The sequence below is a fragment of the Aphis gossypii genome, chromosome X (assembly GCF_020184175.1).
Source record: "Aphis gossypii isolate Hap1 chromosome X, ASM2018417v2, whole genome shotgun sequence".
Classification (NCBI taxonomy): domain Eukaryota; kingdom Metazoa; phylum Arthropoda; class Insecta; order Hemiptera; family Aphididae; genus Aphis; species Aphis gossypii.
The window spans coordinates 40,284,048-40,308,391 of record NC_065533.1 but is presented as its reverse complement, the minus strand read 5'-3'; the positions used below and the strand labels follow the sequence as shown (position 1 = coordinate 40,308,391).

General features: G+C 25.1%; 1 protein-coding gene, 1 long non-coding RNA gene and 1 pseudogene across 8 annotated transcripts; 1 reads left to right on the top strand and 2 right to left on the bottom strand.

Moving 5' to 3' along the window:
- The first annotated feature begins 2,483 nt into the window (after window positions 1-2,483).
- LOC114127562 (AT-rich interactive domain-containing protein 4A-like) lies at window positions 2,484-24,134 on the top strand. Of its 7 annotated transcripts, none has more exons than XM_050207964.1 (22): window positions 2,484-2,617; window positions 9,010-9,098; window positions 10,203-10,294; window positions 11,170-11,283; window positions 11,362-11,424; window positions 11,509-11,602; window positions 11,658-11,844; window positions 11,949-12,143; window positions 12,206-12,285; window positions 12,356-12,477; window positions 12,639-12,776; window positions 13,166-13,284; window positions 14,341-15,067; window positions 15,386-15,615; window positions 15,690-15,792; window positions 16,325-16,501; window positions 17,109-17,271; window positions 18,100-20,638; window positions 21,608-21,738; window positions 21,817-21,921; window positions 22,137-22,208; window positions 22,429-24,134. In XM_050207964.1, the coding sequence occupies exons 3-22, from the start codon at window positions 10,220-10,222 to the stop codon at window positions 22,641-22,643; spliced, it is 5,649 nt and encodes a 1,882-aa protein (XP_050063921.1). In that variant the 5' UTR covers window positions 2,484-2,617; window positions 9,010-9,098; window positions 10,203-10,219; the 3' UTR covers window positions 22,644-24,134. The 7 variants fall into 7 exon arrangements, with proteins under 7 accessions (XP_050063921.1, XP_050063923.1, XP_027847639.2 ...); XM_027991838.2 differs by lacking the exon at window positions 2,484-2,617 and adding an exon at window positions 7,568-7,951 and having other exon boundaries at window positions 10,203-10,279; XM_050207965.1 differs by lacking the exon at window positions 2,484-2,617 and adding an exon at window positions 7,568-7,951 and having other exon boundaries at window positions 18,100-20,587.
- LOC114127522 (uncharacterized) lies at window positions 3,429-4,837 on the bottom strand (annotated as a pseudogene).
- Window positions 7,279-7,785, bottom strand: LOC126552873 (uncharacterized). Its single transcript, XR_007606331.1, has 2 exons — window positions 7,690-7,785; window positions 7,279-7,596 (listed from the first exon to the last, which is right to left on the bottom strand). It is a non-coding gene; the product is annotated as an uncharacterized LOC126552873 (long non-coding RNA).
- Window positions 24,135-24,344: the final 210 nt, after the last annotated feature.

Sequence of the window (24,344 nt, the reverse complement as noted above, 5' to 3'; positions counted from 1 at the left end):
ATACATTCTTCTTTTTCTTATCAAAACACTGTTGTAATTTGCTTGTTCTTTTTTCTTCAAATGTATGTTCATGAGTCATGAATTAACTAAAAGATAAACCATAAACGGTTCATATGATATATATATATATTATTATAACCAAATAACTAGGTAATACATACATTATGCAATTCAAAATGCCATTAGAATCAAATTAATTTTGCATTATGTAAAAAAGGGGGAAAATGTAACTGTAAATTATAATTTATTTTATTATACTTAGTCATTTTTTAAAATAATAAAAATTTGATATACCTATACAATTTAATAATTTATAATAGTAAAAAAAAAAATAATCGAATACAATTTTTTTTTGTTATCATGAATTTTAAAATATTAAAAAATCAAATTGTTTAACTGATTAATATAGTAATATTAATACATAATATAAAATGTATTAACAATATACCTACATAATCAACTCACAATTTAGAATTGTATGGAAATAACAAGTTATTTTATACATTTTTGAAGTAAAGTATTTATTTAATCATAAATACATTGTGTACAGTTTTGAAAGAAATTGCACCACCTATTTAATTTAAAAATTTTAAAACAGGGAGTTTCTCAGTATACAGGGGATAAAAAAAGAAAGAAATATTCATTATTTATACATATTTATAGATTGTGTTATATTATAGAAATATAGGATAAAGGATTCAAGATTTTAATGGAAACAGTATATAATAAATGAGTGTCCCTTATCAAGAGTCAATTCAATCAAAGATTTAGGAATTCACTTTGAAAGTGATCTTGGCTTCAAATTGAATCATAAAACAATCCTCAACAAATCATATAAGATGTTAGGTTTCTTAAATAGAAATACTAAAGAATTTAAAAATCCTAGATGCTTAAAAATACTTTATACTTCTTTAGTTAGATCTAACCTTGAATTTGGCTCACTTGTTTGGTCGCAAAATCTAACAACATTTTACTCTGAACTTGATAATGTTCAAAACAAGTTTCTCAAAAATATTTCATACAATCTTAATCTTCCTTTCTCCAGAGACTCAATTATACCAATTCAGGAATTATTGGATCTCGATAGTCTTTCTCTGAGACGGAATCTAACAGATATAATGTTTATTTTTGACATAATTAATGGTTTTGTTCTTTGTCCTGAATTATTAGTAATGATTGGTCTCCGAATTCCTCGTTCCTCAATCTAGATTTATTTGTTATTCCTCATTATAGAACTAATAGTGGAGCCTTCTCTTTTCTACCAAGAGCTCTTAGGTTAGCCAATTTAATCTCCCACCATCTTGATTTTTTTAATTCTACTCGTGTAAATTTTAAACTAAATACGTATTGCTTCTAAAAAAATCACATTTTATCTAATTATCATTACTCTTTACATTGTTTCTTTTCGTATAAATTTATTCTTAGTTATATATTTTTAATTTTAAAACATTATTTAAATTTTTGTATTATTATTACCTACTTTATATATACTTTATATTTATATGTATCTTGGTTGTTGTCATATTGTTATATTATATACTTTGTAAAGGGCTATTGCCCGTTGAATATATTCAAAATAAATAAATAAATAAATAAAACGTACATACATGTTACAATGAAATACAATGATAAGTTTTAATTCTATTCCTAGGTAGGTATTCTATTTTGTTATAACATAATTTAGTTAGTTTGTAACATAGTTTAGTGAAATCAATTTTATACTGTTAGCTTTAATATTATGTAATTTACCTATTATCAAACTTAAAGGTAATTATATTATCTAGAGTATCTCCTAGGCTTAGTTACGAGCATTTTAAAGTTAAAATATTTTACATAACTATAACTCACTTGAAAATTTAAATATCAATACAAGCTTATGAGATGTCTTTGATAATATTATTACTTATTAGTTATTACCATTAAAATTTAAGTTTGATAACTACTACATTTATAAATGAAACAGTTAATGCACAATGAATTAGTCCAAGAGTTTAGTGCAAATAAAAACACTTTTAATTGGCATTAAACTAATGAGCATTTGTTAATTAATTTCATTTATCAAATTGAATTACCTTATACTCCGAGGATTAAGAAACGCATGTAAACGCTTTAATGCGAATTAATATTTTAGCGGGAATTTTAAAATGTCAAATTATAAAATTATATAGGTGGTAAGCACGATTTAAGATAGTATCTTAAGAGCTGGACGCTACACATAAATAGTAAGATACTATCTTAAATCGTGATGGTAAGATACCTAGCTGCGCGGAGGCAATGCAAAAGCAGTTCTCGCGGCGTCGTCGGTTAAAACTGGAAAGAAAAAAATTGATGGTAACCACAGCGGCCGTGGTGGTAATATACCAATCACATGTTTTGGTCATGGAATCAAAAGTATAAAGCATGGACTAAAAGAGCGTTCGCATCATCATTAATATTAAAAAGATTAATATGATGAAATTGTGGCGTCTATCTCTTTTCTATGGCGTCTACTCACTAGTCTACTGCTTGCCGCTTGGGCATTTAACATTTAGAATTTGTTGTTTGCACTTGGATTATAAGTTATAGCCTTTGAAATTTGCAAATTTGAGAATTCCAACCCGTCTGAATTAAATAAAAAGTAAGTACAGTAGTTAATATCTAATTATTCTGTGACTTTATGTGACTACATAATGTTAGATGTGTGTAATGTTTTTTATGGTTTTTTTGTGTTACATTCTTATAAGTACAGAAGAGTCATTACTCGTTATTTATTTTATAAAACGATTTATACTAACAGTTAAATATTTCTCAATATATGTATGTTCACAGTTTTCACAGATGTTTAACATGTATCTTTTACAAATAATATTGATTAATTTCTTTAGATCAGTTAATATATTTCTTTTTTTCTAAAAAGTAGTTCTTAAAAAACAGTTACAGTGTACTCTCAATTATCTGTTGTCTTCTGCGGAATCATTTACATGCATATATGTATATTACACACATTACCTATACATCATTATCGTTTAAATTGGGTTGTGATAGCTGATTACTCAATGATTACATAAAATACAATACGCTTGTTTAATCATAGGCGTGTGCAGACTCTAAAAGCAGGTAGTGCCCATATTTATCATCGGCTATTTAGTCAACCGTTTTGTATATACCTATAACAAAACTAAATTTTATAAAAGTATCTATTTAATATAATCACACAATATGTACACATTTTATTGTGTTTCTTACATAGTTTAATATAATAATAATAATAATAGTACACAATAGCAATAATTGCTACAAACAATATAATAATAAAATAATATAGTAAATTAGAATAGAATATAACAAATATAATAATTATGAATTACAGATCTAGAAATAGTAGAAATCATAAAAGTATTTTATGTCCTTAGAGAGACATTTGTCTGTTACCCATACTATTGAATTCATCTATTATTGCATTTAAATCTACCTTTGATACCACTTTTTATTCTTTGAAAATCAGTAATAATGACTCCAAATGTTCTTGACTTATTGTACTGCGTAATTTTTTTTTACTACAGTTTATTTTGAAGAAACACGTTCACACGTACAGCTAGTTACAAGTATGATTGTAAACATTTTTAAAGTCTTAAAAACACAAGCATAAACTGTGGAATATTGAGTTGTTATCAATCAATCAATCCACTCATAAACAGATTCACTAGTAGCACCATTTAGTTGCATAGCATTTTGATAATTTTTTAAAGTTTCAGTTCAGTTATTAAATCTTCCTTTGAAACCTTGGAAAGTGTTGATAATATTTTTGTAGTATTTTGAGTTAAATTCATATTTAACATACATAATATAGTAACAACCAAGTCAAATGTATCTTGCTTAAATCTTAAATTAATCTCACTAAGTAGTTTTTCAAGTAATGGATAGAATACTGTCATTTTCAATTCATCAAATTTTGTATTAAAAAAAAGCTTGGTTTGATGAATTAAAATCTAAACGAGTTGAAACTTTACGAGAATTACTATCTGGAATAGCAGATCATGTTTTTTGTATAATATTACAGAACTATCAAACATTTGTTTGTATTCTCTGTCATAATTTCTCATACTATCTAATGTACTTCTCTAACTATTAACATTTTTCATTTTCAATACAGATTAAGTTTTAGTTTTTGGAGTAAGGTACTAACTTTTAAAATTAACATTGAAATTGGATTCATCATATACATACCAAAAATGATATCAAAGGTTTTTAATTGATATAATAATACAATTCCTTTAGCTCTCATCTCTGGCACTGAACAATTTTCACAAATGTTTTCTATTGCAATAATTAAAACTTCATAATTATTCATAATTGCTTTCACAGCTTCTGCTCGACAAGCCTATCTTGTATTTGAACAAGACTTCAATGTATGGAGTTTATCACCAGTTTCTTTTGCAACTTTTTCCAATGTTGCGTGTCGCATTGGACTACTTTCTACTATAAAGTTATATATTATAAATTGAACAATTCCCAAAAAATTAAAAATTAATCGATTTTGTTTTCCTTTAGAATTTGATTTTTCACATATAGATTTGACCAACACTAAATTTAAGCAGTGAGCATAACAATGCTATTGTCTTTCTTTTTGCATTTTACTTAAACGCCATTTAAATGTCCAGACATGGTCGATGCTCCGTCAAAACAAACAGATAAAACATTTTCCCAATGTTTATTCATAAGATCCAATACATTACATAATGAATTAAAATTTCCTGTACTGTGGTTGATTTTAAACATTGCAATGACACTAATGTTAATTGGTCGATTTTTTTCTTTGTCAAAATAACAAATTATAATAGAAATTTTTTTGTGATGAGTGATGACCCACATCATTGGTTTCATCAGCCAACATAGAAATAAATGAATCTTGAACATTAAATTTAATTGTTTGTAAAACAACATTATGAATAAACATTATCAAATTATTTTGTATGCGATTACTTGTGTATTGTGCATGTTTTGGACTTTCTAAAAGATGTTTTTTTAAAACAGTATCATATTTTGATAATAAATTAATCAACTCTTTAAAAAGACCTTGATGTACACTCTGTGAATTTTCATTATGCTCACGAAAAGTCTATCACCTTTGACTAAACAAATTACAATGTCAATAAACAATTCATAGTTGGTCTACTATTTTGACGTTTTATTTCTTTTTGACAAGTTTGATATGCATGTAGTTCATCTATCTTAGAAGAAATAGATTTAAGATTTATTGTGTAAATAATTAAGCAAAGCTGTAGAATTATTCAAAATGGTACTTTGATACTTGATGTTTATTAAATGCCTCACTGGCTCTATACCACACACTGAACCCTTTTTCAAAAAAAGTAGAATCAATTTGATCACAGTTTTTTTCATTACCTTTAAACATTCTGCATTACTGTACACAAAAGCAAAACGATTTAATGGAACATTACAATTTTTTCATGAGTTAACAGGAATCAAGTGAAACATTTGATAAATTTATGCTGACTTGAGAAATCTTATAAAAAGACAGTGCCTTTAAAAAAAACTGATGAATGCTTATTACGAAAGAATATGATTTGGTGTTAGTGACAAAGATCTTCAAGAAAAATTGTTTTGTGAAGATTTTAACCTTAATTATGTTGTATGGCATTGTCATGCAACTGAACAAGCAGAAATGAATAGAAAATTTCTGGTGTAAGAAAATGATGAAACCAATAAAAGAAACATTTTAACCACCTTAGGTGGTAGAATCCATCATAAGCTTTTGTTTAACGTTATAAAAAATCAGTGGAAAACTGTATCAATAACTATTCCGCTAAATAATTATGGTCTAGTGTGTTTATTAATGTTCATTGGCAGTGATGGTGTTAAGATATACAGAATGTTTAACTTTATTTTTCAATCTTAGGTTTTTGGATAATGTTAAAAACTGTGATGCATCTTAATCACAATTTGCATTATTAGATGGATTAATAAGCATGTTATTTTGTCATTGTTGCTCATACATTCAAATTGGAGAAAAAAAATGTTGATGCATCTGGAGTTACATTATTTCCTCCTTTCAATCTTAAAGTTGAAAAAAAACATTCAATGAAATCTTGGGTTAGACGTCTAGTTAATAAATTTAATAATCGATTTTATAGTTTATGTTTAATTCATTGTATAAGACTTTAATACTATTAATATTTTCTTGTCTGCCAGTAATGCAAGGGATAATGTTTTTCGTTTATTATTAACCTAACTTTAGACGTTGAAAGAAATATTTGAATTTCTTCTAAAAATGACCATTGTTTTGAATTTTTTGTTAATGGTGTTTTGAGTTAAACTAATTCACTAATTTTAATACTATTAAAGCAGTCAAATAATTAGTTTCAAAATTTAATCAATTTTGTAGTATACCTATGTTAATTTATTATTCAAATGATTAAATGAAACTAATGTTAACATCTCTGTACTGAGTTACCAAAGTCTCTGCAGCTAAACAAACTCATTGATGAGAAGGACGGAAGCTCTGTATGATTTTTTTTTTTAATTACTTATTAATCGTGACTTAATTTTACTATCTATATAGTAAGTCTTCAATATCTTTCCAACAATAACTTTCATGCTTATTTGTAAAAGTATATTTTTTAAATTATTCCAAACAGACTTTAATAAGTTTGAAGGATCGTGTATAAAAATATATTTTCATTAATGTAAGTGATGTAAGGTTTTTCTATGGTAACTTTAAACAATTTTTTCATTTTAATATTATTTGATCCTTGGTCACAAATTATAACCTTTGGGATCAAGCCACAGTCTATTAGTTTTTGAACAATATGTATTACAATTTGCTTTAGACGATCACCTGATACAGGACCACTGGAGACAAAAAATACTAATAAGTACTTATTTCCATGGTAACATAGGACTTTTGAACTAAAGCTTGATTGTCATGTTTTAGTGATGACTGATTTTCAAAAATATTTGAACCATAATATTCTAAACCAGTAAATGTGTCGTTCTGTGAAATGTACTTAAAACTTTTTGATGACATTTCATCCATAATTATTGAAACTTTTTTTTTTTCTATTTAAGCTGTTTTAAATTTTAAACTTAAAATATTCAAAATGTTTTTTAGCTTAAAAATTGTTTTTTCTTATTCTTATATAATATATAATATAGTATTTGGTTTTTTGTTTGTGAAATTTATTATCAAATGAAAATTATAAAATGGTATAGGTACCTGAAATTTTAATTTTTAATATTGTATTATATTTTGTAACTACTAAATACAAATGACGAATGTAGATTGGTAAAAAATAAAAATCGTGTTAAGCGTTTAGTGTTTACAGAATTTTAAAACGCTGATAATCAAAATGATAGTCACCGTTTGTTTCGCGGTGGTGACTGATATTATTCTCTTCTCTTATCGGCACCACTGTATTCGTCTGTTTACCGTTTAGTTCTTTATATTATTACATCGATAACATTATTTATAATAGTCCAACAGTCTAACGTTCAGACTTCGGACGGTTCGATTATTTTGTTTTTTTTTCCTCGGGACATCGTTCCAATATCGATCGACTTCGTTTAGCAATAACTTTTGGGAACCACTGAAATATTCTTATCATAAACACGCAATTAATACTGTTGTACTCGTACTATCATGGCAATATTCTTGTATACAATTTTATGAACGCATAAACTCGTACTAACCGAATACTGACTCTGGCTGGTTAGTAGGAGAGAACGCCAGTGAAATGTTTTCACTGTCCCGGCGTTCGACACACAGCATTCGTTTACGGCGCGCACTAATCATTGTCTTCTGAGGACGCGAGTACTCGTCTGTGTTTTACTGTTTGCTATCGTCGATTGTGCGATTGTGAACGGCACAGCAACTTGTGCAGTTTTTTGCCGCGAATCAACGGATTTTGCGTCGTTTTGCGTAGTCGCCTTCGCTATGAAAGAAACATTGCCGGTAACTATAAACAATCCAGTTGGCTTGTCCATTATTATTATTATTATTATTGATATTTAGTCCGTTCGTCCAACTCTAAGCGGAGTTTTCGTTCTCAGTGTAAATATCTAGGGCTCTCAAAATACATTTCATAAACAACAGAAGATATTCAATCTTGCAATAAAAAGGTTTAACTAAAAATTACATTTAACTGTATTACCTACTAACACTTAACATTAAAAAAAAAGATTTGACGGAAATTACGATATTCCATTTTTATTTAGCGACAGACAAATTGTTGACATTGTGGGAGTCAGAAAGATTAGTTACCAAATACATAATTAGGTATGTTGTAAAAATAATGATAATAGTAAACATTTTGTATGAATTCTTGCTTAAGTGTAGAGTGGTGAGTAATTGTATAGAATAGTGATAATTTGTTTCTGTTGACGTAGACTTTACTTGTAAAATTATAATTATCCATTTATCTTATAAATCCCTTTTTAATATCATAATTAACATATAATAATAATAAATGCACATAATTAAAAAATTTGTTCATCTGAACTGGTGTGAAAAAAGAGTAGTTGAATGTTTGTACCATATTATTAATATGGTTCATTGTCTCGTGGTTTTTTTTTTTTACACTAATTTAGAATGATTAAATTTATCGAATTGGTAGTTAATTTATATCCTTAAGTATAGTTAGTCAGTATTGAGTGCCAATACTATATTTTAATTATTATGACTATTTCATATTTAATTCTATGTTATCACTTTAATATAAGATAGATAGATTATTTAAGATTTATAATCATTTAAATTTTTATTACCTATTAAAAGTTCAGGAATATGCTACAGAGATTACAAATATCTTCAGTTTTTTATGATTTTTGAGACTACTATGTTACCCAGTTACACTGTTACTGTATGCAAGCATACATATATTGAGTAAAGTATGAATACTAGATATTTTAAAATGTTTGATTTTTATTGAAATTTTCTTGTATTTTATAAAATTCTTAAATAGTGTACCTACTACTTAAATAATTGATTAATTGTTTCTTTTTTTTTTTTAGATTAAAAATTATATTATAATATAATGTAACTGAGTGGAATAATCAATTCTTATCTACACATACGAGGAAAAAATCCTGTGTTTACAATGGTTCGTATCATCTAATTTCTCGTTCATAATTTATTATTAATAAACAACATAAAAGATTCAAAAAATGAACTTTGGAAATTTAAGTCAAATCTTAAAATTGCATTAATTAAAAATACTGAAAATTTAATTGAAGTAAATCATCAGTAAGTTGATCTTTGTAATTTTAAAATTTTTGTCTTGGTTAATTTAGTAGTGAATTTCTCTTATTCTTATAAAATTATTAGTTATTAATATTATTAATAATTAGTCATATTTATTTATTATAATTTAAAAGCTCTTAATTATTATTAATTTAAAAATAATTTGCTTAATATTATAAATATATCTTAATAAGTATATGCAATACATCAAGTTATATTCACAATGGTTTTATTTAATTAATGTTGATCTGTTTGACTTAAATTTCCAATTAGAATTATATTATAGGAGCTAGAGTTGCCATTGACTTAAGAGTTAACTAATTAGGCAGATTTTTTTTTATGTATAAATACTAAATAATATTCTTGTAATGTTGAGAAATATATGTTATATTATAATACTAAAAATACTAAGAATGGTAAATAATTAATTATATGAAAGAGTATTTTCTATTAATAGTTAAATGTATTATTTTTTTTATTCTACATCGACAATGGAGTGAAAACCATATAAATTGTATGATAACAATTAAACTAGAAATACAATTTTGTTCATTTAGCGCAGTAAATTGAATAATTAACATTTTTTTTAAATGAAATATATTAAATTAGATTTTATGAATTTTTTAATATTTAATTGTTTGTATATGAGTTAATTTTGCTTAGAATGTTTTAAGTGATATATCAAAATCGACAGTATATTTCTTTCAAATTATTATATTACTAAATGAGGTAAGTAGGTTAATATGCCAATTGTTAATATTATTTTAATATTTTCAAATGTTTTATAAATGAAGAAGTTTAAGATAATATGGTATATTTATGGCAACTTTAGTATTTAATATTTATATTTACTTATTCTGTAGCAACTATTCAGTTGTTGGTTGTTCAACTTGGTAATGATTGCACTTACTGTATTAAAGTAAACAAATGAACCTAGTTGTTTTTATCCATGGGTTGATTTCAGAATGAAAAAGATGACATATGAACGAGGTCTACTACATGTACCTACTTGTTATTCCATTAACACTTAAATGGAAGTCAGTATGTAGTATGGTCGTATGTTTATTCTTAAAATGTATGTTACTTAGATATATATATATCATCTACCTATAATATATAGGCGTATCTCAGGATTATATGTTCTGGATGGTTTAAAATGTAAATATATTAATTAAAATTATTAAAAACCATTGGTTTATAACATACATTTAATATCATTTTATTGTTCTTTATAACAATACTATTCAAATTACTAGAATTAATAATTCTGAGAAATACTATATGATATATGTAATTAATTTTAATGATTAGCACTTTTTTTTTAAAACTTAACATTTATTTTATTTTAATCACTATTTAAAAATTTATTATTTAGTTTATAAGTTAAGTAGTATGATAAGTGCAGTATCATAATTATTACATTTTTGATTACGTAATTTAAATTTAATTTAATGTAATTTGAACTTCAGTTGGTTGAGCGGGATATAAAATGTTTTCTTGTTATTATTGAGCTTGAAATTTATAGTATAAAATTCCTCTACTAACTGAAGACGATTGAAAAAGCTATATTCATGTTAGATGGTTGATAAAATTTCAACTTTAAATGTTGAATGAATTAATATTTATTTATGTTTTACATGGATGTTTTGGATTTTTTAATGAATTGTATTATAATTATAAAATAGTATGGACAATATCTTATAATTTGAGTTTAATTTAAGTTAAATATTAAGTTTTAGTGTCAAGTTAGTTTTTAATATTTTATGGAATTTATGGGTTCTTTAGTCTTATGAGTTTATTATTGTTCTGTGCATGCACTTAATTGTTGAATATTATCATTACCTATTTAGAAAGCTTGTATTAATGTGCTTCAAAATTGCATTTTTTATTGATAAATAGAAACAAAATAATGTTTTTTGTGTAAAATATAGGTGAATTTGGATGACCCTCCTTTTCTTGCTGTTGGCACAGAAGTAAGTGCCAAGTATAAAGGCGCATTTTGTGAAGCAAAAATCAGAAAAATATCTAAAATTGTGAAGTGTAAAGTACGTAAATATTCTATCATAAAATATTTTTATTTTAAAACAATTATACTATATAGTAATGTTTATTTTTTTATTAAGGTTCAATATTCTAATGGGATATCTGCATTTGTCACTGATGATGTAGTGAAAGGACCATTAAAGGTAATACATTATAATTTGTATAACATACAAATATTTTACTTTACTCTTCATTATATATTAATATATACTTTTTGTTGAATCAAGGTGGGAGCTACTGTTGATATAAAATGTAGTGATAAAAAAGAATTAGTTCGAGCAACAATTCAAAAACTTCAAGACTGTAGTCAATACACTGTTGGTATGTTTTTTCTTATAATTATATTTATTTATGTATTCACTTATGTTGTTTTCAGTATTTGATGATGGAGATATAACATGCTTAAAGAGAACAGCATTATGTTTGAAGAGTGGAAAACACTTTGCTGCTAGTGCTACTCTTGATCAACTTCCTCTAACACACCCTGAACATATTGGTATTACTCCTGTAAAAACCACCATAGTACAAGGTCGTAGAAATCGAAAGCATAAAAAAAGTGTTGGGTAATTGTGTAGATAGATATACTCATTTATAAATACTTTATAGCAATTATTTTTTTTGTTTGTATTTCAATTTTAATTTTAACTCATTGTTTTGTTTTATATAGGGAAAGTGGGGAGGAAGAAACTTTAACAATGGAGGAAAAAGATATTGGAAAAGTAGTTTGTGTAGAATGTAATGATAAAAAGAAAGCAAGAGACAATTGGTTTCCTGGTTTGATAGTTGCACGTACTTCACAATCCTCAATCAGATTTCCTTCTCCAGATCATTACTTAGTTCGTTCGTTTAAAGATGGAAAATAGTAAGCAATCTAGAATATCTTTTTTAGTATAATTAATTATTTACTATCATATGTTTAAATAGTTATACAGTACCAAAAAAAGAAATAACTGAATTTACAAAAGAAATTGGTGCTAGAGTGGAAAATCCTACTCTTAAAACTGGTAAATATTAGTTTTTGTACATAGGCATTTTTATTTTTATAATAAGTTATCATTTTTTTCTATTATTTAGCTGTTGAAAAAGCACTATTCTTTCTTGATAAAGATGAACTTCCACCACACTGGGATCGAGATTTGTTATTTGGTGTTGATAAAATTTGTGTTGCTTCTGATAGTGAAGCATTTGATAGCGATGTAAGTATATTTTATGTTAAACAAATTAGTTGATATTCTATGTTAACTTGATTATTGCTAGTTTTTAAAACACTGTAAGCATTATTATTTGTTTAAAAATTTACATTTTACTGTCCATGTTTTAACCATTCTTCAACTTTAATTATTAAATTATTTTTTAGAATTCCGATGAAGAATCAATTGAAGAAAAAGACCATTTTGTGGCACAGCTGTTTAAATTTATGGATGATCGAGGAACTCCTCTTAATCAAGCTCCAGTGATAAATGAAAAAGATGTTGATTTATATAAACTATTCAAAGTATTTGATTATTTAATATAATAAGCATTTTATAAAATATAATTGGGTTAATTAATGGCCAGTTATAACATTTAACAACACATTAAGTGTATAAATTTATTACTTTTGTTAATTTAAAATTTTCTTTCATTACTTGCATTATTATTTTCTTTTTAAGATCTTATATGTATTAAAATTTAATTGTTTCATTTATTAGCTACTTATTATCCTAAAATGTAAATAATACTTAAAAAGTACTCATAGTATTCTCATATAAAAATAATAGATACATTTTTTATACAATAACTATTAAAGAACTGCATATTTTTTATACTTAAAAAAAAAAAAAACAAGAAAATTATAACCCTTTATCTAATTATTAATAATTAATACTATTTAATTATTTTTAGGTTGTTAATAATTGTGGAGGATATAACAAAGTGAATAAAGGTAAACTATGGAAGTTTGTAGCACATAAAGCTGGTCATGAACAACAATCATTTTTTTCAGTAAAACATTGTTATCAACAGTAAGTGTACTTATTTAAAATTTTCTTTATAGTGTATTGTATTATAATAAATGTATCGAAATTAAATTTAAAAATATTGTATAATAATAAGGATTTATAAAACTAACAATCAAAAAATGTATTTAATCTATGTATAATCACAATATTTATACCATTACTTTGTATTATAAAATAATTAATTAAAAATTTAACAGTATCAGATATTATAATATATATATATATATGTTATAATTAGAACTTGAATGTGTTTAATTTATCGCAATTTAATATTTAATTTTTTACGCAAACAAAATTATACCAAAATATGACTTATTAATACTCATAAATTATAGATTTCAAATTTGTTTTCTTATTTTGCATAGGCATAGTTCAAGGCCGTGTTATATATTTCTAATAAGAATTCATTAAAAATATTCCATTTTATTATTATTATTTTGAATATTGATTAGAACAATGGATGTATACAATTATTAAATGTATACATTCAGTTTTACAAATTAATTTTTGAAATATAATTGCAGCCTAGTTGATTTTACAAACAGTATGTAGTTTTAATAAGTAAACACTTAAAATTTTAATATATTGTATGTTTCGTGTATATTTGTTTAATTTTATTATTTTAATATAGATTTTTGAAAAAAATAATCTTTAACCATAAAATCAAGTTTAATTATTTTAAAGGCAGTTAATTGCATATTTTAATATTTTCAATTGCTTATTTAAATTAATTTTTGTTTATTAACACCTAAGCTCTAGTTATGATAAAACAAAATGATAATTTTAATTCTATTCCTATACTATTCCATACTAAATTTCACTCATTACCAAAAAAACTTAATATACCATTTTTACATAAATAAAATTTAGTATAAATTATATTTATTAATAGAACTATTATAGACAAAATGGTATAATATATTTTGTAAAATTATAGTTATCATTTAAAGTTTTCTTTAATTAGAGTATAAATTATCAATGAGAACTAATTATTTAATTATAATTTATATTTTAAAATATTTAAGAAAAAATTAATGATGTTATTGTGTTGGATTACAGATATTTACATAGTTTTGAAGATTTTTATCGTAAACTTGGATGTACAATGTTGAGTCATCCAAGAGGAGTTAGATCACGCAGTAGATTCAGTAGGAGTATTATACGAGATGTTGATAAAGCTTTACCTAGTACATCATCTTTAACTGATAAAAATAAATCTTTAAAGAATGAATCGAACGATAAAAAAAGTAAGGATTCTCCTGGAACTAAAAAAACAGTCAAAACTATTAAAGCTGAAGAAAAGCTTCTAAAGAACAATGAAGAAATTTCTAAAAAAGGTGACAAAAAAAAAGATGATATTACTAATACTACATCACGTAATAAACCATCAGTGAAATGGGATACAGATATAATAGAAGCAAAAGACCCTGTTAAAAATTCTAAAACTAAAAAAGAAACAAAAGAAATGTTGAAAAAAGAAATTAAAAAAGAGATAGATTCTGATACACTAGATGATAATCAAATTATTGAAGATAAAAAAGCAGAAAAGAAAAAGTATACAAGAAATTTATTTGGAAAATCAGTGCGTAAAACAACCAAAAAAGAAAAGGTTGCAAAAGTAAAATCTGCAGATACTGGGTTACCAGGTATGAGAAAAATGAGAGCTATCAAAGACCAACTTAAAACGTTTGTTAAAGTAATGACTCCATTCAAAAAGTCAAAGAGAGGAGCTAATACTCAGCAAGATGCTTCAAATAAAGGGAAATCTGATGAAGAAGTTCCAAAAGTAAAATTTATTTAATATTTATACTTTTTATTACTTTAATTTTTATTTAAATTTGAATTAAAACCATGAAGATTTTTATTAATTGATCTAAGCTGATTTTTTTTCTCTGTGTATAAAAGTTAATCTGTAACAACTTGTTTTTTTCCAATATGAAAAATAATAAACTTAAGATATTTAATTTAATTTTAATATTTACTAGATTTTTATGATATCGTTGATAAATATTATTTTAGAATTTACAATTAAATATTGCTATTTAAAATATGTATTATTCATAAAAAATGTTTTAATTATGAATGTTTTGTTTTATTATTTTAGATTACACGATCAAAAACTAAAGAAGATATACCTACTAAATCAAGGAGAGTATCAGTATTAAGTGATCTTACAGATAGTGCTTCTGTGGTACAACTTCCCCAGACTGGACTTCTTGCAGAAAATCAAATCAAAATTAAAAAAGAGGAAGGATCTGAAAAGAAAAAGGTTGTTAGAAAGAAAAAGGAGGATAAAGAGGAGAAAGCGACAAATGAAATAATTCCGACACCTGTGTATGTTTATAAACTATTTTTAAATCTGTATAAATAATTGTATTTAATATTGATTTATATTTTTGTTAATTTAGTAATGTTGAAATTGTACCATTTGATAAAGATTCTCCGGTGGTTGTCGGAGATAACTTGGTAGTTTATTATGGAGATAAACAAGCTACGACTTACGCTGCTAAAGTAAGTTATTCTGATACATAAAAAGTATACATTTTTGTTTTAAAAATATAGTTTGAATTTGTCTGATTATATATAGTTAATTAATAAATATATTTATAATATAATAATTCATTGTCTGTTTTACATTAAATTACTCTTAAGCTAAACAAATAAGTATTGTTTTTTAATCATACAAACAAGTTATGTTACATAGGTTACTAAATTAACTCTTTATTGATTATTTGTTATTATTTAATTAATGCTTTTATGTTTTAAACAATTTTTATAGAATGGTTGTTGAGTATATATTATGAAATGAAATAGTTCTTAATGTGAATGAATGTTATTGAAAAATCAATTTCTGTATTTTAATAATCTTTAAATTTATTTATTTGTATTCAATTTCTTGTCTGATATACTCTCACCAGCTTTAATTTTTTTTTTCTTGGTTAAATTTGAGTTTTATTTATTTTTTCTAGTACTTAGATATGTAATATGTTAAAATTTGTATTATTTAAAATAATCAAATGACATAAATACTATATATTTTTAGGTTATTAATGTGTGTGATATTGAAGGCGTTATGAAGTATTATGTTCACTATAAGGGGTGGAACTCGCGTTATGACGAATGGATAGATGTTATGCGTATTGCTTATAAAACTAAGGATCCTGAACCAGAACCTGGTGTTGATAATGACGCAGAGTCTTCAAAAAGTAGTCCTCCAGAAGTATGTATTATAGTAGTCAAAGATTGAATAGAAAATGGTTGATGTATAATAATTTTATTCAGTTTAAATTTTTATATTTTGTTTTCAACATTTAAAAGTTTTATTAAAATTATTTATTTTTAAAATAAAAATTTAGTAAGTATGAATATAGTATCTTTTGTATTCATATACTCGTACGTATGATTTATTAAGTTTTTTAGAATAATTATTTTGAACAACAATGATATAAAAGTTAAAACTTGTAAAATATTATTTATTTATTTAAATATTTCTGTTAAATAATTTAATGTAAATACTATTTTATTTAAGTATATATTTTTATTGTGCTTTTGAAGTAGGTACACATTATTTAAATTATTTAAATCTATTAAATTCAAATGCAGAATTGATTAAAATTTTGTTTGCATTCTATCATTACTTTTAATACAAACTACAGGTATATATTATAATATAATTTATGGTTAATTTTGTATTTAGTGAATGTAATTTAAAAAATTAAATTCTAGTAAATGTTTTTCTCATTCATAGTCATTATTCATTATTATTTCTAATTAGAAAAATACCATAATTCCTACCTACAAATTATAATATTAATATTTTTTTATAGCAAAAAAATGTGGATTCAAAAAAAGTACCATCAACAACTAGTTCAAGAACTAGACGATCAGTTACTCCACTCACATCACATTCAAATATAAAAAAATCACCTTTTAGTAGTGCTCGTCCTACTAGAACATGTACCTTGACAGATCGCCCATTATTCAATATTGGTAAGTAATATTTATAAAAACACTTAAAGCCTGTCTTATGAATAAAAGATTAAATTTTGATAAAAACCAGATATTCTTGCGCATCTCTATCTGCTTCATTACTAATATTCCCACCATATTTGGCCTGGTACCGATTCTTACCTCAGTCTACATGTGATTTTATATTTAGATCTCATGAATATTATTTAATAATTTAATAATTTTGAACTTATTTATGAACAACAAGATTTTTGTCCTCATAATTTAAATATAATTTGTAACATTATACTTTGTTAAAACATAATCTGCTCTTTTTCTGATACCAAGTTGATGTATCAAGATATTATTATGGTTGTAAAATTTATCTTTGAGTGAAGTAACTCACTTCTATGACACATCTCATCATGTTAAGCTTTCTAATGCTAAATCTGATGAACTCATAATTACCATGATACATGGTACTTCCCTCCAAGTAGGTAACCTATTTTTTTTTCTCTATTAATATTTCTAAATCTGTTCTTTCTGTTGTCTACTTAAATTTGCAAAGAGTATCGATTTTATTGATGATAGTTTACCTTTACTATACCCAGTATTTTGTAAATTTAATTTGTATTCTTTTGTATTTTGTAATATTCCTTGTTCCATACTCCTTTCTGCTCAACCAATTACCTAATAACCATTACATTATAAAATTTAAAAATTTAATTTAATTTATCAATGTTTTTTTTCTTTATCTAAATGGTCAATATATTGTATTATATTTTGGTCATTATTAATATATCTTATAATAAATAAATAAATGTAATGTATTTGATGTACAATATTTATATTAATTTTATTGTATTCTAGATAATTCCGATTCAGAAGGAGAATATACAGTTAGTGTAGGTACATCCAAGCAATCTAATAAGAAAAAATCCATCAAATCGGAACCGGGTATTGTTATAAAAACCGAACCTTTAGACATTGAAAATCAGAAAAAAACTCCACTTCTCAAAACATATCCTAGTAAAGAAGTGCTTATGCAGCGAAGTGGACCTAGAAAACCAAAATCAAGTGTGATCAAAGCTCATAGCAATAAATCTGAAGAAGTTGAGGTTGGTGAACAAGTGACTCTAAAACCACCATTCGATTTTAGTTTTACGATGCCACCACCTGGTGATAGTATTAAACCAAATGCAGATAATGAAAATTCAGAAACACAGAATGAAAGTAAAATTGATGAAGGTATAAAAATTGAACCAAAAGTTGCTCCGAATCATTATTTATCACCTAAAGAAAAATCTGAGAGAAATGATCTTGAACGGGTATCTGAATCTTCTAAAAGTGGAAATGAAGAAATCAAAATTAAAACTGAGCCTTTGACAGTTCAAACAAAATCAGAAATTTCCAGTATAATCTATTATTCATCATCATCTGAGGATGAAGAACAAAATCAATTAAAAAAAGTAACAGAAGTCATCTCTTCTTCATTAGATGATAAATCTGATGAATCTAAAATATCTGGTACTGATTTTGATCTTAACAAAATAAGATCAGAAATGAAGGGACTCGTACCAACTTCTTCCAATAGTAATAATGATATAATTCAAAATAAAGAATCATTTATGTTGGATAAACAAATAGAAATTGAAGAACCTATCGAAAAAATTAATGAACCAGTCACAGATGATGTTTACGAATTCAAGGAATCTGAATCATGTAACTTTGATACTATACCTTCAGTCACTGAAGAAAAATTTTGTAGATCTATTAGACATGATTCACCAAAAACATTTAACTTAGAGAAACCGAAAGCCATTGAAACAACAGCACAAGAGGAAATAATTGAACAAAATAGGTCCACGGTACCATTTGTGCCCAATAGCAATAGCGTGTATTCATTTGATAATAATGTTGAGATAAAAGTTAATGAAAATTTGAACATTTTAAATGAAATCAAAATTCCTATTTCTAATAATCAACTTGAAAATGAATCTAATGAGTCCCAGAATTTAATAATAAATGATGGTACAGTAGATACCTCAATTATAAAAGAAATCAAACATTCTAAGGATGAAACATGTCATGAAGTTAATATATCTGATATTAAAGACGAAGTATTGGATTTATGCATGAAACCTCCTCCTGAATCACCGCCTAATAATATTTTTAGTATGCCTGAGCCAAATGAATTAAATGATATAATTGTTGAAGAAGATGATGATGACGAAGATGATGATGAATCAAAATTAGTAATTGCTGAAAATGATAAAACTGAAAGTGATTATCAAATGGATACTGATTTGGCAGTTATTAACGAAGATCATAATTCTTCCAATGGACAAATCAATGAAAATGTACATACACAAGCATTGCCACCAATGCCACCTAGTGTCCATCCTAATACTGAATTAGAGTTCAAAAATGTGTATCAAGTTAAAAGAGATATCACTGTATCAAAAGATACAGATGATGAAAGTACTACATCCTGTAATGAAAGTATACAAAATGCTCTTATTCAAAGTTTCCAAAAATACTCACATTTTGAAAACCATTCAAGTCAAAATAGACTTTTTGTGGATAATATTGATGACAATACAAAATCTGGCTTTGAATTTGATTCAAATTCAAAATCACCAACAATTGAAAATAAAGAAATCATTGAATCTACGACTAATTTTCCCATTAATGAAACTTCAAACAATGATAAGCCTAAAACATTTGATTTTGATGTCGAAAATGTCAAAGATAAATACGACAAAGAAAAAACTACTGTGCTACCTGAACTGCAGTGCAGAGAGGAGATAGTTGATGAAGAGACCCTTAATAACGCTCTTGTTATAGAGTACAATCGTAAAGCTGCAGATTATGATATTAACAAACCAAGTACTAGTAAAGGTTTCTTTGATTCAATCCACCAACCCAGTACAAGTAAAGATTGTTTCTATGAAACTGACACTAGCAATGAAACAAAAAGTAGCTTCTTTGAAGCTAGACAACCAATCAAAAGTGTTACTTTTGATACAAATATCTCTAGCAAAAGTGGTTCATTTGATCCCAATATGCCAAGTTGTAGTAGCAAAGATTTCTATGATCATAATATTCCAAGTACCAGTAAAAGTAATTTTTATGAAAATAGCTTGCCTAGTACTAGCAAAGGTTTATACCAAGAGTCAGACGTAAATAGTGTACTATTTTGTGAAGAGACTATACCAGGTAGTCCAACTGGTACATCGGAAGAACAATATGATCAAGAGGAAAGAAAAAAAGCTCTTCAAGCACTCTATGAAGAAAGAGAAGCTGCTTCCGCCATGTATGCCATGAACCAATCTTTTCGTAGACCAATGATTACTAGGTTAGGTGCTACTCAAGAAGAAATGGAAGAATATTCTAATATTCTTCAAAAGTAATTTTGTTTTATTAGTAAAATATCATATACATATTTTAATTTTAAAAGTACCTTCTCATCCACATATTGTATTGACTTCATATCATAAATAGACAAACAGTTAATTTGAGTTTAAAAGTTCCAACTATGACACTGTGTTCCAAAATTTGGCTTAATAATAATAGTGAAAGTAAAAAAATAATTTATGTTGTCTCATTAGATTATTTACCAATAATTTTTAGTGTTGCACATTTTTAAATATTAATATACTTTACATCAGTGATTTTCAACCTTTTTGTATATTCTTATTATTTTTTTTTTTTAAATAATCTCTACCCACTAAGTTTTACTGATGTATGGGACTCAGTTATATTAAAGTTATAATAAAATCTTAGCATTATTTATCTATCGTAGACTGCCAATAAGCTTTAAAACACAAAAAAAATTATAGAATGTTCAATCATTTATTCAATTTATTATTATTTCATAAAAGTTTTATTGAAATCATGTAATACTTGCTCATAGTTAAAATCATGAATCAAAGTTTTCGATTGCTTCCGGATTTAAAAATAAGCTGTTCTAACATTAGTGTGCTGTACCGACTGAAACCTATCACTTTATAAACGTCTAGCTCATTTGAAAATTAAAATATTTTAAAAATACCAATGAGATAACACAGATAAATTCTTTAAATTTGATAACAGGCAATAACCTTTAATATTTAAGCTTAAACAAAATTTAGATGACTTACTGTAAATTGTTGTATATATTATGCGTTAATGCTACAATACTTTGAGAATCTAACATCATCTTAAATATATTATTCAATCTCTAAGATGTGTTTTTAAGTAATTGATTATATTAGACACATTCCAACAATTAAAAAATATTAGTAAATAATTTTTATTCCTTTTATTTCTTATTATATTAATTGTAATTAATTTTTATTTAATTATCAACATTTTGTTTTTTTATTAAATATTAAAGTGATGGAGCAATACTCGATCAAAGGCATTTACAGTTTTTGGCTGAAATTTCAAGTAGGAATCTTGGTATTAATATTAACGAACCTTCAGTCACTGAACCACCTAAAACAGAACCAGAGCCAATAATTGAGAGTAAGTAATGTGTATATACTATATATATATCAAGATATTTCTAAAAATATTGTATATTTTTATTGAATGTACTCACAGAAATTGTAAAACCACAAGAAAAACCACAATCCAAGCGTAGAATCAGCAGTCATGAGCAATCATCAAAACGCAGTAAATCATCTACTTCTACTCCAACACCTTCAGGTAGTTTCTAAAAATAAGTCTTTTTATTTATTGGTATAATATTATTTATTTTATTATTTTATCTAATTCTTCAGTAGCAATTATTTAAAATATTTGTTAACTATAATTTATAGTAAACTGTATTAAAATGTTTCTATAATAATTAAATAAAATTAACTATAATTAATTATAATTGTTTCAAATATTAATTTATATATAATAAATGTTTTTTATAGTAAGTCATAGACTACCTGATATAAGAACAATGCCGATACCGATAAGAGATGGAAAACCATTGGTTGAATTCAGTAAGTAAAATTACATTTTTCTTTTTTGTATAATTTATAATAATTTGTTTAAGTATGAATGAATTATGTTTTCATTAATTACAAATATTAGATAAGAAAAATAATATATAAGTATATTGCACGTATGATTGGATATTTCTGACATTAGCCTTGCATATTTAATACATTAAATAATGATTATAATCTTTCATTACATTAACATGAAACATAAACATTTTAGCTCCAGAAATGGATTCACCACAACGTCAAGCTGTGATTATAGCTAAAATGAATGAACTGCGAAGACTGCACACTTTTTGGCAAACTCGTATAATTGTGGTTAAACGAAGGAGGAAAAAGATTAAGAAGCGAAAAAGGGATTTGGCAAAGGCTGCTGCTGCTCAAAATCAAAACAAACAGTCACAGGCAGCTAGTGGTGCTAGCACATCTAAATAAAATTTAGTTTACTTATTCCACCTATTAGAAATTTAGTATTGATATTAGTGTTAATTATTAATATTATATCATTGAAAAAATGGTATTGAATAATATTACATATTTCATTGTATTTATTTGTTTTTTTAACCTTCAGAAGAAGAATGACTTATTATTAGTTACTTACTTGGTAGAATATAAGTTTTTTATGATAACATATTAAATTTTAAATTTAAGGGTCCATTGCAACAACTAGATAACTTCACTTTTATAGTTGTTTCAGGCGATCATAACAAAATTATTTTGCCTAATTTCATAAACAAATCCTGAACATGACGTAATGAATCAATATTGAGTTAATGATTCTTTAAACATGGTTTAATGAAAAATAATTGGTGCATTACATTACATTGAGTCATTAAATTAACTATTCCGATTCTTTATTAATTAATTAATCCTTATGATAACTTCAAAGATAATAATTTAATTTTTATAGTTTTACCAAAACAAAATAGAATTTTAACCAACTAATATCTGAATTTCTTTGTTAAATGAAAAATATTTTCATTAACTATTATGAATTTATAATATGCTTGATCTATGCTATGTACAGTTTCCGATGATATGGTTACATCATAAATAACAGGAGTCTGTAAACTAATTTTATTTCACTTGCAGACAAAATAATTATTTTCTTTTTACAGCAAATAAAATAAAATAAGGTTTTCATTTATTTTTATTGAAAGTTTTTATTTTGACTTTAATTAGATAAATATATATGATAAATGTTGTTAGACCCCTAAAACTTCTAGAGTTCATAAAATGGTCTTCCATAAATGTCAATTGGTAATCCCTGATAATAATAATTTTATATGTCAAATGCATTTGATACTATTGGTTCTATAGCCAATACCTTTTTTCCGTGAAATTGTTTTCACAAAAGTCATTTTTGGTAATGTTGGAAATTATTTAGTTGTTGTAGTCAGTGGACCCTATTTAACATTGCCTATTTAGTATTTAGTATAAAGTAGTTTGTGCGCTAGCACTAATAGTATTTAGAAAATAAAATTTTTTATTTTATTAAGATTTAAGTTATTTTGCAGTCAAATGTGTTTTTCATTATGCTTATAATTTGTGAGTGTGCAAAGAAAAATTGTGCCTTATAAAGATCTTATTCAGTATATAAATACTAAATAGTATTTAAATACTTCCTATTTTGTTAAGATTAAGTGTTTCTCTATTATTAAAGTAATTAATTATTTTGTATTCAATAAAATATTTGATTGTATTCTAGTTGTAGTATAATTGTATAATATATTTATACACTATTATACCCTAATTTGTTACAATATCATTAAGTACTATGATAATATTATGTTCTATAATTTTAAATTTGATGAACATAATGAAATTATTAAAACTTAAATGTATTATTTGTATCAATAGTTAAACAACATTTATAAACAACAAGTTATTGTTTATTTAACTAATATAATAATTATCTATCATTAATATTGAGATTTTTTTCTTAAACCTATCCCAGTTTATAAGTTGCATGTTTTTCAGAAAATAATTTGTTAGTATAATTTAGAAATATTTTTATGTAGGTATAATATAAAATTAATTATTTATTTACAATCTTATTTGTATATTGCTGTTTTAATGTTCATTGACACAGTAGGTCACAGTCAGCAAAATGTTACATAAACATTTTTTTTTAAA

What these genes read in the sequence shown, in the direction of transcription:
- LOC114127562 (XM_050207964.1), top strand. Translation starts at nt 10,220, where the DNA reads ATGAACGAGGTCTACTACATGTACCTACTTGTTATTCCATTAACACTT. An exon ending in CTGTAGTCAATACACTGTTG is followed by an intron (nt 11,603 to 11,657) that starts GTATGTTTTTTC and finishes TGTTGTTTTCAG; the next exon opens with TATTTGATGATGGAGATATA. An exon ending in CTGATGAAGAAGTTCCAAAA is followed by an intron (nt 15,068 to 15,385) that starts GTAAAATTTATT and finishes TTATTATTTTAG; the next exon opens with ATTACACGATCAAAAACTAA.